This window comes from Rhinatrema bivittatum, chromosome 17, assembly GCF_901001135.1.
Source record: "Rhinatrema bivittatum chromosome 17, aRhiBiv1.1, whole genome shotgun sequence".
Classification (NCBI taxonomy): Eukaryota; Metazoa; Chordata; class Amphibia; order Gymnophiona; family Rhinatrematidae; genus Rhinatrema; species Rhinatrema bivittatum.
The window spans coordinates 12400236-12414567 of NC_042631.1; the positions used below are offsets into that span (position 1 = coordinate 12400236).

The 14332-nt window shown below is 40.4% G+C and overlaps 1 protein-coding gene across 2 annotated transcripts in view; it reads left to right on the top strand.

The window, feature by feature from the left end:
• LUZP2 (leucine zipper protein 2) overlaps nucleotides 1–14332 on the top strand; it is a 279647-nt gene that overhangs the window by 136423 nt on the left and 128892 nt on the right. For both annotated transcript variants that reach the window (XM_029582400.1, XM_029582402.1), the window contains exons 3-4: nucleotides 3734–3804; nucleotides 11474–11555. In XM_029582400.1, coding sequence (XP_029438260.1) covers nucleotides 3734–3804; nucleotides 11474–11555 — 153 coding nt within the window. The remainder of the gene's footprint in view (nucleotides 1–3733; nucleotides 3805–11473; nucleotides 11556–14332) is intronic.

Sequence of the window (14332 nt, forward strand, 5' to 3'; positions counted from 1 at the left end):
CATCCCCTTATCATTTTGGTCACCGTTCTCTGTACCTTTTCTAATTCTATTATATCTTTTTTGACATACAGTGACCAGCATGGCACACAATATCCAAGGCACGATCACACCATGGAGCATACAAAGGCATTATGATATTCTCTGTTTTATTCATAAGAACATAAAATATGCCATACTGGGTAGTAACAAGGTCCATCAAGCCCAGTATCCTGCCTCCTACAGTGGCCAATCCAAGTCACAAGTACCTGCAAGAACCCAAACATTAAATACATCCCATGCTACCAATGCTGGCAACAAGCAGTGGCTATTCCCTGTTGATTAATACCAGTTTATGCATTTGTCCTCCAGGAATTTATCCAAACCTTTTCTAAACCCAACTACACTAGTTGCCTTAACCACATCCACTTACAACAAATTCCAGAGTTTTGATTGTTCATTGAGTAAAAAAGAATTTTCTCCGATTTGTTTTAAATGTGCTACTTGCTAACTTCATGGAATGCCCCTTAGTCCTTGTATTATCTGAAATAGTAAATAACCATTTCACATTTACCCATTCAAGTCCTTTCATGATTTTATAGACTTCTATCATATCCCCCTTTCATCCATCTCTTCTCCAAGCTGAACAACCCTAAGCTCTTTAGCCTTTCCTCATAGGGGAGCCTTTCCATCCCCTTTATCATTTTGGTCGCCCTTCTCTATACTTTATCCAGTGCAACTATATCTTTTTTGAGATTCTCCATTCCTTTCCTAATAATTCCCAGCATTCTGTTTATTTTCTTGGCCACTATCACTCACTGAGCAGAAGATATCAACATATTATCCACAATGATGCTTAGTTGCTTTTCCTGGATGGTACTCCCAGTGTGGAACCTTGCATTGTGTAGCTATAATTTAAGTTGTTCTTTCTACTTGCATCACTTGACAGTTGTCCACATTAAATGTCATCTGCCATTTGGATGCCAGATCTCTCAGTCTCATAAGGTTCTCTTGAAATGTCTTACAATTCTCTTGTGATATAACATCTTTGAATACTTTTGTATAATCAGCAAATTTGATCACCTCTAGGTCATTTATAAATCTGTTAAAAGCAGTGTTCCTTGTACAGATCCCCAGGGCATGCCACCATTAATCTTTCTCCATTGAGAAAATTGAACATTTTACACTACTCTCTCTTTTCTATCTCTAAACAATTGTTTAATCCACTGCCTCCTATCCCATGACTTTTTAATTTCCTCAAGAGACAAATGCTTTCTGAAAATCCAGATAAACTATATGAACTGGCTCACCTTTAATTTTGCTAGGGAGTTGGTTGGACCGTTGAATGATCAAGGGACACTTAGAGAAGATAAGGTGATTGCAGAAAGATTAAACAATTTCTTTCTTCAGACTTTACTGAAGAGGATGTTGGAGAGATACCTGTTCCAGAGAAGGTTTTCATGGGTGATGATTCAGATCAATTAAACCAAATCACGGTGAACCTGGAAGATGTGGTATGCCTGATTGACATACTGAAGAGTAGTAAATCACCTGGACCGGATGGTATACATCCCAGGGCTCTGAAAGAACTAAAAAATGAAATTTCAGACCTATTTCAATTAATTGTAACCCCTAGATTTAAAAAAGGATCCAGGGGTGATCCAGGAAACTATAGACTGGTGAGCCTGACTTCAATGCCAGGAAAAATTGTGGAAACTGTTACAAAGAATAACATTTAAACAAATTTAGATAGACATGGTTTGTTGGGACACAGCCAACATGGATTTACCCAAGGGAAGTCTTGCCTCACAAATAATCCTACATTTTTTTGAAGGGGTGAATAAACATGTGGACAAAGGTGAATCGCTAGATGTGGTGTATTTGGATTTTCAGAAGGTGTTCAACACAGTCCCGCATGAGAGGCTTCTAAGAAAAGTAAAAGTCATAAGATAGGAGGCGATGTCCTTTTGTGGATTGCAAGCTGGTTAAAAGACAGAAAACAGATTATATCTACCTCTTCATCCTCTAACTCTTGCATCTTATTTTTTAGACTTCTAGCATTTGTATACAGACATTTCAAAGTATGTTTTATGTTTGTATTAACAACCTGCTCATCAGTTGAAAGGGGTAATATGGAATCTTTCTGCTTTGCCTGTTCTTTACTTAAAGGCCCTTGGGCTATTTTAGCATTTATTGCAACCTATCAAGATGCACTAACTTCCATGTTTGTTTAGTGTCCTTTAAAGATACATTTCGAACCATGCACTTCTAAGCAACTGTTGACTTTCCTCCATTATCTAGTTTAAAAATTGCTCTATCTCCTTGGTGCCAATAGCCTTGTTCCACCCTGATTAAGGTGGAGCCTGTCCTTTTGATAAAGGCCTCTCCTTCTACAAAATGGTGCCTAGTTCCTAACAAATCTAAAAGCCTCTTCCCTGCACCATTGTCTCATCCATGCATCGAGATTCCAGAGTCTACCTGCCTCTGGGGTCTTGAACAAGGAACATTTCTGAGAATGCTAGCTTGTAGGATTTTGATTTCAACTTTCTACCTAGAATCCTAAATTTGGCTTCCAAAACCTCCCTTCTCTCCACCTTCCTATGTCATTAGTACCAGCATGTACCAAGACAGCCAGTTCCTCCCCAGTACTGTCTAAAATCCTAAGTTTTGCATGAGATCTGCCATCTTCATAGCAGGCAGGCAAGTTACCAAGTGATTCTCAAGTCCATCAGCCACCCAGCTATCTACATTCCTAATGATTGAATCACCACCAACAATGGCCTTCCTATCTCTTCCCTCCTAGTCACGTGCCCCTGGAGACACATCCTTGGTGCATCACCTTGAAAGCAGGTGCTAGCTACAGAATTGCTTCTTCCCACAACAAGGTAATGCTCTAAATCATATCCTCACAAAAGTGGTAAATGATTCCTTGGGGTCCTCAGCCCTAGCAAGCTATTGAGGGGGGGGGGGGGGGGGGTGTCAAAGGGACACAGGGCAGCCCCATCTATTCTGAGCTGTGCCCAGTTGGGTAGGCCTAGGCCCTGAGACTGGTTTTGCAGGTCAAGTCAGAGAGCCTGGGCAAGCCCTGGCTAGGCTTGGCCTAGGTCTCAAGACTTTGGTAAGAGGCAGGTTGGAAGGCCTTAGGGAGACCCATTTCAGTTTCATTATTTTTGTTTTGTTTATTCATATTTTAATGTATTATATTTTGGTTCAGGAAATGAATTGAACCAAAATAAATATAAAACAATGCAAAAACAAAACAAGAAAATAAAACCCAAAACGAAAAAACAACCAAAATGAAATAACTGGGCTGGCACATCCCTAATCAGCAAATTCACTAAGATCTCCCTGAGATCCTCCAGAGCCAAGCGGATAGTTTTCTTAGAGGATTTATTGAGCTCTAGCCAAACTGTTTGAGGTTGAGTTTGATGTTGAATTGTTTACATGCCTGTAAATAATACTGTGGTGCAATGATGTATATTAACAAGAAGTATTGATTATGGGAATGCCCAACACAGACACAGCCAGCTCAAGGAAATTGGAGGTGATGGTGCTGATTGGGGTTCTGTAGAGCCTGTTTGTTCCCTTGTGCGATCCATAACTGTCCACAGTGCAGATGGAAACGAGCAGAAAAGCAACAGTGATCACATTGGTGCAGGCAGGAAAAGAATATCTTGCACTGAATTTTATTGGTCGTCAACATAAAAAGGTAATGATAAAAGATCTCTTTGTAATATCATGTTCCCTTCCTCGCTAGTCTCTGAAAAATGATGAAGCATCTGACAAAAGTGACGTTCAGACACTTCTGGAGTTAGGCCAAAAACAAAAGTAAGTCTTGCCTTTCCTTTCCCTTACACTCACTTTACAGATGAGAAAACTTTGAAATTAATCTGTTCTTCACTTAAACCAGTAGAGGACATGAGAACAACTAAACAATTATCAGTTGTGACCCCCAAATAAATCAACAGTGAACTTACCTGTCTGGCTCGTAATATGAAAACTTTAAACAGTTGAATGAAAACTTAATAGGGTAATTTTCAAAGGAAAATGCAAATGTAACATACTATCATAGTAATTTTCAAAAGCCCATTCACCCGCGTTAAGTGCACTCAATACAAGTAAAATCTACGGACAATTCAGTAGCATATATTGTAGCAATTTTCAAAGGCTATTCAATTGTCCATAAGGTTTACCCGCATTAAGTGCACTTAACGCGGGTGAATGGGCTTTTGAAAATTGCTGCGGTAGTATGTTACATTTTCCTGTGACAATTACCCTGAAAATATACAAGACTGGATCATTACAACACAGATTCAGAATTTCAGACCATTTCTCCAAAATCTTAGGAAGAGAAAATAGGTTGAACCAGGTTAGTGCAATTTAAGTACATGCAAGTCAAATATTCACAGATCTGAATGGCGCTGAACTAGGTCAGAGATGTTCCCCAGCTGTACTCTTTACATGATGAAGGGACGAAAAGTCACCCTCTGTGCAGGCATGCTGTGAGAATGCATTAATGTCCTGGATACAGGCTGAGCTGCAGCGCACATTATCCATGGCTAGAGCGTCTAATGAGATACAAGAGAACATTTCACTACTGTTTGACAATGCATTACTCAGAGAGGTCTCGACTTTCACTTTTAAATTCCTACAAATTGCAAGCACGGTGACCCGCATTTCAATACGTAACCCAGGGGATTAATAGTCGCCCACATTACTTTTTTTGCAAATTGGGAAGCACCATTAATTTGTGTGTTTTGCTTTGCATTTTCTTCTTTAATAACACAAATACAACCCACCCAGTTTTATACCTTGGGTTTTGTCTTAGGCATGTCACTTGAAACGGAAAAATCCATCTTGTTGCCAAGAAGTACTAGAAGTCAAGCAAACTCATTCTTCTAGATTTTGTTTTTTTCTTTTAGATTCCGATGTAATAACGTGCAGCCGGCTGCGTGTGCATTGTAACACATGATTGTGCGCGCATTTACATGGAGACTGCGCTACTCCCAATATTAGAAAGAGTTTTACACAGAAAAGATGTATCCGCAAAAGTGAGCAAAACCTTGTGCACACAAATTAGTGCTCCCCCCTCGCAAATCCCCTATTAATAAAGGCATTCACTATTACTCCCCAGTGCAGGGAGGTGTACAGGCTTAACTCATGCTTCCGTAAAACTGGAAATTTACAGGTCCATATTCAAAAACAATTTAGATGGATAATGTAATAGTTATCCTTCTCGATGGCTTATCTGGCTATATTTAACCGGATAAGAGGGGCGTTCGTGGGCGGACAAGAGGCATTCTGAGGAGGAGCTGAGTTAGCCGCTTAACTTATGCTATTAACTCTGGTCAGGCCGTAGGGCTGTCCTAAAGTTAGCCAGTTACACATAACCAACTACCTTTAAGATAGCCAGGTATATTCAGCGGCGAGATATGTTTATCCAGCTAACTAGCCGAGCCTCATAGTGGCTGAAAATTGACCCCTGTACTTAAGGTCAGAGATGGAATAGTTTCTGTGGCTATGGGGATGAATGTGTACTTCATGATGCAGGAGCTCTGTACTCAGGAGTTATCCTCATAAATCATGTTTTATGCATGCTAAGTATGTCTTGTGCACATATTTTGGGGAGAGTACACTTTTTTAAACTTCCGATGCATTAGCTTACTGCATTGGAAATAGATTCTATTTTTTTTGTGAATGAATAAAGAAAATGCGTCCTGAAGTTCAGAGCACATTTTTATTCATGACTTATTTAGGGAGCAGTGCTAAAATAGATCAGCAGTTTGCTAATCAGTTTGGAATGCTCCGCCTATCATATCTTCTTCAAAAGTAGTATTGCTTGATTTGAGTTGCGAATTTTACTCAGCAGGGAATTTTACTCAGCAGGGAATTTTACTCAGTAGAAAAGAATTGCAAAATAGGGTCAGACTAAAGGTCCATCCAGTCCACTATCCTTTCTAAGAAAGGAGTATGCAGTAGGTGCTTAAAGGAAGTGTATAAGAAATAGGGCTTGTATAGAGTTGTCCATCTTCTCTTGTGCGCTTACAGTTTCTAGCCATCATGATTTGGGGATGCATTGAACCCTGGGTGATTTCTCTGACAGATATGTTTAATAGCCTATGTGTGAACCCTTTTTGAACTCACTTATACTCTGCCTCAAAGCTTAAATTTATTCTGTATCTCCTTCTCCAACAAAATTATGCTTCGGGAAGGAAGGGGATGCCCCCCACAAAACCCTGCCACTTTGAGGGGAGAAAGGTAACGTGCAATCCTGCCATTTCTTAGAGGTCACCACACAATCCTGCCGTTTCAAGAGTTGGGCACTGGAGGTCTGCTCACAACCAGACTTCTTGGGCCTTCAAAACAGTGCTGCCACCCATCCCCACTCATGTACTATCAGCATTTTCAAAGCTTGGGGGATGGCTCTATTGAACTCATGCATAGTGAGATCAGCACAGTTGGTCCACCAAGTTTGAAAATGCTCACTCATGATACTGGCATTTTAAAAATATTTACCAGAGCTGAGTACCTGATTGTGCTGGCTAAATTTAAGCCCTGCTCTCCTTCCTTGACCTCCTTTGGCATTGATTTCCAAAAATTAACTATGAGCTGTATGAAGAAATATTTCCTCTTGGCTTCTTTTTTTTAAAACTGCTGTCTGATCGTTTCATTGGATGCCCAACAGTCTGAATTATCAGACATAAGGCCTTCTTAAAAAATACATTTTTCCTGTTCTGTGGCTATGGAAAACATCTTTATGAATAATGCCTATAGTAAGTAATAGTTTCCTGTTTCCTTTCTTCACACCTTTCCTGATTTTATAAATCTCTATCAGGTCTACCCTCAGTATATTTCCTACGTTGAAGAGCTCCAGGTCTTTGAGTCTCTCCTCATATGGAAGTTGATCCATATCTTTTATCATTTTTGCTGCCCTTTTCTGCACCTTTTCTAGATATAGTAGGGATAGGGTGATCAGAATGGCACAGGGGCAAACCATGGATTTGTACCTTCCAAATACAAGTCACTAGTTTCAAGGAACATGTTGTTTTCTTTGTCCATAATGTTCTTATCTAAATGTAATGACATCAACCAGGCCTTTCCAAGATTTGATAAAACACCCCCCATTTATTTGTCTAGTTGGTTTGGGTTATCTGTAAAATTAAAACTGAATTCCAGGTAAATTCTCTCTCCCACCTACCCTAAGCACATTCTTCGATTTATAGACTATCATCCCAGTTAAAGAGGACAGGAGGAACATTTTTCACAACAAGAATTAGATAAACAAAGGAGTAACCCAGCCCTTAACAGTAGAATAATGTTAGATTGGTAATGATCTACAAAGGGACAACAGTTAAATACAACAAACAAATTTCGAATATTTATATTAGATTAAGCATCCCTACTTCCTTAGCAACCTTAATTAACTAACAACTCAACAATATTAAGATGCAATCAACAGTCTAGCAGTGAGAGGGGGCCTTCCAGTCTTTTGCATTGAGTGCCACATGTTTGATTATCTTCCAGCTGGTGAGAGATTATATGTTTGCCTTCAATGCAAATAGCTCCTGGCTCACAGAGAACAAGTCTGATCTTTGAAGGCTACAGCAGCAGACCTGGAGGAGCTGAGGCAGATAGAGAGATATATAGAGGAAACCTTGAGGAACATAGCTGTCAAGTCCCAAATCCAGACTGGCAGCCCTTGTGCTGCCTTAGAGCACCAAGGTCACCTAGAAGGACAGCATCACCTTAGTGAAGCGGGAAGTGATCCTGTAGCTAGGACCTGCCCTTCACGTAATGCATTATCCTCTCACACCAAGAATAGGTCTCCAAGGGCTTGTACCCAAGAAGGAAGGATTAGGATGGTGATTCGATCACTTGGAATGTAGATAGCTGGGTGGCTGGTATATGTGAGGATTGCTTGGTAACTTGCCCGCCTGGTGCAAAAGAGGAGGATCTCATGCATCAAAATAGATACAATTTTAGACAATGCTGGGTAGGACCCAGCCGTCATAGTATATGTGGCTACCAACAATATAGGAAAGTGTGGGAGGAAGGTTCTGGAAGCCAAATTTGGACTTTTAGGTAGAAAGTTGAAATACAGAACATCCAGGTAGTATTCTTAGAAATGTCCTCTGTTCCACACGCAGGTCCCCAGAGGCAGGCAGAGCTCCAGAGCCTCAATGTGTGGAAGAGACAATGGTGCAGGTTAGGGAGGCATTAGACTTGTAGAAAGTGACAGTTGCTCAGCAGCACATGGTTTGTAGGGCAGTATCTTCAAAAATGCTAACCGGAGTATCCTGACAGAAAGGTTCCACTAAAGGCAAGAGTGGCCCAGGTGCCTTTAAGTAAAGGGCAGATTGATTTAAAAGATTACACATGATTTTTGTCAACTCAAGGAAGGTTGTATATAAATACAAGAAAACTACCTTGAAATGTCTGTATGCAGATGCCAGAAGTCTAAAAAATAAAATTGAAGAATGTACAGCACTGAATAGAGAGGTAGACGTAATTGGCATCTCAGAGATCTAGTGGAAGGAGGTTGACCAATGGGACAGTGTGATACCAAGGTGGATGATAAAGTGGATGACCAGTAGGACAGTGTGATACCAAGGTAGATGATAGGGCAGATCAAATTGGTGGAAACGGGGGGAGTCTATATGTTGGTGATGGGATAGAGTCAAACAGGATAAAGATCCTGCAGGAGACTAAATGTACTGTAGAATCTTTATGGATAGACATCCTAGGGCAGTAAAGTTTCCAGATGAAATAAATATTGCTTCATGGAGCAGCTAGTCCAGTAACCAATCAGAGGGTGAGCTAATTTAAACCTAATTGTTCAGGGAATGCCGTATTTGATACAAGAAGTAACAGTAGTGGGGCCACTTGGCAATAGTGATTATAACATGATAAAATTTACTTAATAACAGAAGGGAGGACATTAAGGAAAACTATTGCTCTAACATTTAACTTTCAAAAGGGAGATTGATAAAATAAAGAAAATATTTAAAACAACAAAAACTTAAAAGTGCAGCTACAAAGGTTAAAGAGTTTATATCAGCAGGGACTGTTTAAAAATACCGTCTTGGAAGCCCAAACCAGATGTATTCCACACATTAAAAATGGCAAAAGGAAGGCAAAATGACTGCCAGCATGGTTAAAAGGTGAGGTGAAAGAGGCTATTTTAGCCTTTCAAAAAATGGAAAGAGGATCCAAATGGAGAAAACAAGAAGAAGCATAAGCACAGGAAGTTAGATGCAAAATATTAATAAAGCAGGCAAAAAGAGAATTTGAAAAGAAGCTTGTCACAGAGACAAAAACTCATAATAAAAACTTTTCCAAATGCATCTGAAGCAGGAAGCTTATGAGAGAGTCTGTTGGAAGGTTAGTTGATCTAGGGGTAAAAGAGGCACATAGGGAAGACAAGGCAATAGCAGAAAGACTAAATTAATTCTTTGCTATGGTGTTTATGGAGAAGGGTTTTAGGAAGATAGCTGTGCCAGAAATTGTATTTAATGATGATGATTTGGAGGAACTAAAACAAATCATAGTAAATCTGAAAGATGTAATAGGGCAAATGACAATAAAGAGTAGCAAATCACCTGGACCAGATAGTATATACCTCAGAGTTCTGAAAGAACTAAAAAATGAAATTGCAGACCTATTACTAGTCATTTGTAACCTATCTTTAATATCATTTATTGTACCTGAAGATTGGATGATTGCCAATATAAGACTAAGGTGTGATCATGAAACTATAGACTGGTGATCCTGACATTAGTGCCAGGCAAAATCATGGAAACTAGTCTAAAGTACAAAATTACAGAGCATATAGATAAACATGATTAAATGGGACACAACCAAATTGGATTTTACCCCAAGGGAAGTCCTTTCTTACCAATCTGCTACATTTTTTGAAGGGGTTAATAAACCTGTGGATAATGGTGAGTCGGTAAATATAATTTATTTGGATTTTCAGAAGGTGTTTGACAAATTCTTCATAACGGCCCACTGAGAAAATTTAAAAGTCTTGGAATAGGAGGAAATATCCTATTGTAGATTGAGAACTGGTTAAAAAGACAAAACAGAGAGTAGGTCAGTTTTCTGGATTGCTCAGTTTTCTCAGTAGGTAAATAGTGGAGTATCCCAGGGATCTGTACTAGAACCAGTGCTTTTTAATATATTTATTAATTATCTGAAAAAGGAAACAATGAGCGAGGTGATCAAATTTGCAGATGACACAAAATTATTCCGAGTTTGTAAATCGCAAGTGGATTGCGAGAAATTGCAGGAGGTCCTTAAGAGATTGGGATCCAAATAGCAGATGGAATTTAATGTGGATGAGTGCAACATTTTGCATATAGAGAAAAGCAATCCAAACTGCATTTATGAGGTTAGATTGCATATTAGGAGTCATTACCCAGGAAAAACATCTAGGCGTTGTCATGTACAATACATTGAAGTCCTTGGCTCAGTGTGCAATGGCAGTCAAAAAGCAAACAGAATATTTATTTTATTTATTTATTTGCAGTTTTTATATACTGACATTTGTTTAGTAACCTCACATCGGTTCATAATTATCAGAAACATTGCAGCTGTGCCAAATAGAACGAACATGTGCAACAGTGCTTTACAATAAACATTTACAATAAACAAACTTTACAATAAACTTGTTAATAGCAAGAATAGCAAGAATTATTAGGAAATAGCAAGAATTATTAGGAAAGGAATGGAGAATAAAATGGAGCATATCATAATTCCTCTGTGTATAAATCCATGATGTGACTGCATCTAGAGTACTATGTGCAAATCTGGTTGCCACATCTTAAAAAGGATATAACAGACTAGAAAAAGTTCAGAGAAGAGCAGCCAAAATGATAAAGGGAATGGAATGCTTCCCCTATGAGGAAAGGCTGAAGAGACTAAGGTTCTTCAGCTTGGAGAAGAGATTCTTGAGGTTGGACATGATAGAGGTCTATAAAATCAAGGGTGATTTGGAACAGATAAATGCAAATCAGTTGTTTATTCTTAAAAAAAAAAAAAAAAGTGACACTCCTTGAAGTTACTAAGTAGCATATTTGAAACAAATATGAGAAAATACTTTTTCACTTAATTCACAATTAAGCTCTGGAATTCATTGCCAGAGGAGGTGGTAAAGGAAGTTAACATAGCTGGGTTTAAAAAAGGCTTAGACAAGCTCCTAGAGGAAAAGTCCATAAACCATTTTTGACCAGGTAGACTTGAAGAAAGCACTGCTTATCCTGAGATAAGCAGCATGGGATATATTATTTGGGATCCTGCCAATTACTTGTGACCTGGAATGGCCACTATTGGAAACAGTATTCTGGGCTTGATGGACCCATGGCCTGACCCAATGTGGTGGTTCTTGCATTCTTATGTTCTTACATTCTTAAGCATGCTAACCAAAATTGAACAAGACAACTCTTCACTGATGCACACATAGATGAAAAGTTTGTCTAATCTCTTTTCAATAAACTAGGGAAGAAATGAAATCTCTACAGGAGGCCTTTAAAAAGCAACTTAATGAGGTAACAGCAAAAGCAGAAAAACAGCAGGCTACAGTAAGTGACTTTAATCGTATCCTTTTATGTTCCTTATGCCTTCTCGTATGCAGAAGGGGGTCTAGTAACTGCATTGGTCCTGGAGAAAATTGAAATTTTTTGTAGAAAGTTGAACATCTGACATCTGAAGAAGAGACCCATGTGGTCTCAAAAGCTCAGGGACATTAGATAAGTATTAAGTCAGTTCAATAACAGGTATCACAAGTTGCCAAAAATCCTTTTTTTAACCTCCTCATTAACACAGGCTAACATACTCATTTTCCATTGGACCCAACAACATTAACTATTTTTCTAAAGTCCCATTTCTTTGAACTGAATTTCAATGAAGAACCCGCATAATGGTGAACAAGTCCCCTGTTGTAGACCATAAGAATATATTGTAATGGAATTGTATTGTATCTTTGTACTAGGGGTATTCAGTATGCTTTTTCAAGGGCCACAACCGTCTGGTTTTCAGGGTAACAAAAAACATGCAATTAACTTGATTCTTAAACTGACCGTATGCAAATATATCTGATGAAGGTTAATTGAAGATATCCTGACTAACCATGCCACTTCGTGATCCTTGATGACTTGACTGCCTCCACTATAAGCTAAAATTTCACTTCACATCCTGCCAATACTCCCAGGTTAAGAAAGAACTGAAATCAAATGTAGATCTTAAAATAATATGGATAGAGGTGCTACAAAACCAGTGACCCACATCTTTAAGTTAGCAGGTAAATGTCTCTCACTTAACCGTGACAATGAGAGCTCATCGTAGTTTTACAGTAGAGCATCTATTATCTGAAGATCAGTTAATTAAAATTCAGTCCAAAGGTGAGTGCAGAATCATGCATTTGGGATACAGAAACTCAAGGAAGTGGTACACAATGAGTGGTAAGATACTGACATGCACTAACTGGGCCAGAGACCTCGCGAGAGATGTAGATCATCTCTAGTGATTTCAAAGCAGTGAAACAGTGTGATAATGTGGTGGCCAGAGCAAGAGGGATGCTTGGATGCATAGGGAGAGCCAGAAACAATAGAGAAAAGGGAGGTTATAAATCCTCTGAACAGGGCATGGGTGAGACCTCACCTATAATATTCTATCCATTTCTGGAGGCTGTAACTCCAAAGTACTCTGGACAGAGTAAAAACAGTCCAGAGAAAAGCACCAAAAAAGGTGCCTGACCTACACCAAAAGTCTTTTCAAATGACTTATGGACCTAAATATGCATACCCTAGGTGAGAGGAGAGACAGGGGGAATATGATCAAGGCATTCAAACACATCAAATGTATCAATAGTGGAGAAGAAGCAAAAGCAGCAAACCTTTTTCAAAGGAAAGAACATACTAGAACAAGAGGTCAGGGTACAAGACTCCGGTGACAGCAGTTGACCTCGCTTATAAGTCAGGGTATGTTGTTACAATTCCTCCCGTAGCTGTGCCACAGGAGGCCTCTCACCTTCTTTGGAGGCCGCTCCGAAGCCAGGGCCTCACCTGAGCAATTGTCCAGATCCTGCTCCACAGCCTGGGAGGCCTTCAGTGTTGTTCGGGGCCTACTCGAGGCTCCACTGCAGCCTGGACATTCTGGTTTGGGCCATGCCCTTCGGGCCCCGCAGCTTTTCTCCATTCTTATAGGGCCAGCGAGGGGCAGCCCATCTGGACTCCTCCCAGGGAGTTGCCTGCTTACAGCAGTATAAAAGGATCTTCACTTCAGTTCCTGTTTGCCTTCGGATCGGATGCCATGCTTGTCCAGGTTCTCCTGTGCCGATCCAGGTTTCCACTGGTTTCTTTTATTATGATGGCTCCATGTCCTGTGTCTGCTTGTTCCTGATGTTTCAAGGTTCCGCTCCTGCTTCAGTTGTTCCTGCTCCTGAGTTTTCAGAGTCCTCTGATCTTCCAGCGCTGTGAGTCTGCCAGATGACTTCCTGAGGGTAAATCCGCGAGGTCGGTTCCTGTTCCCGTCATTGGATTCTCGTCAGGCTGGGTTCCTTGCCTGCGCTGGTCCCGCTCCCGTGGGTGTAGGACAGGATGGTCCGTGACCAGACCAGTGGTACTGGCTGTGTAGGGCGCCCTGAGGGACAGTGCCAATGTCTAATCCTCTCAAGTCCTCGTCCTGACCCAAGCCTTTGTCTACAGTACCTTGTTCCAGAGTCTTCGTCTTCAGTGCCTTGTTTCGGAGCCTTCTATGTTTTAAGGTCTTCGTCTGCCCTCATCTTCTGTCCGGCCTTCTGCCTATTGCTGTTACCCAGCTGCAGGTCCGAAAGGGCTTGGAACGGTCGGAGGACTGTTCATTGACCAACACTATGTTGCTGGTCATCCTGTGGCGGGCAGGTTCGGTTGAGGGTCAGACCTTCAGTTCTTGTCTTTTACCTTGTCCTGCTCCTGGCTACCCATGCTTGCACAAGCTTATCTCCCGCAGTGCGTGTTGGGGCTCTTCCCTGGGTCGCGCCATGGCTCAAGGGCTCACAACACCTGCTTAGAGGCGACCGCGCTCCTCACACTCGTAACATATGTTGAGTATGACCTGTTTCTTAAATTCACTGCTAACACCATCCTAAAACTTGCATTGTGCCAAAGACAGCTTTCTTCTGAAGTTCGTAAGATGTTATATGCACAGGCAACATGTCTAGATGCACCTGCAATATTTTTTTTAATGAGGCCAGTGGCACCCAATACAATTGGGATGGTGGGACTATTTCTATATCTTTCTGCCACATTTGTTTGGTCTCTGCATCTTTCTTGGGATAGATATTCTTCTTTCTTCCAGTTTTTGGAATACTCTGTCAAGG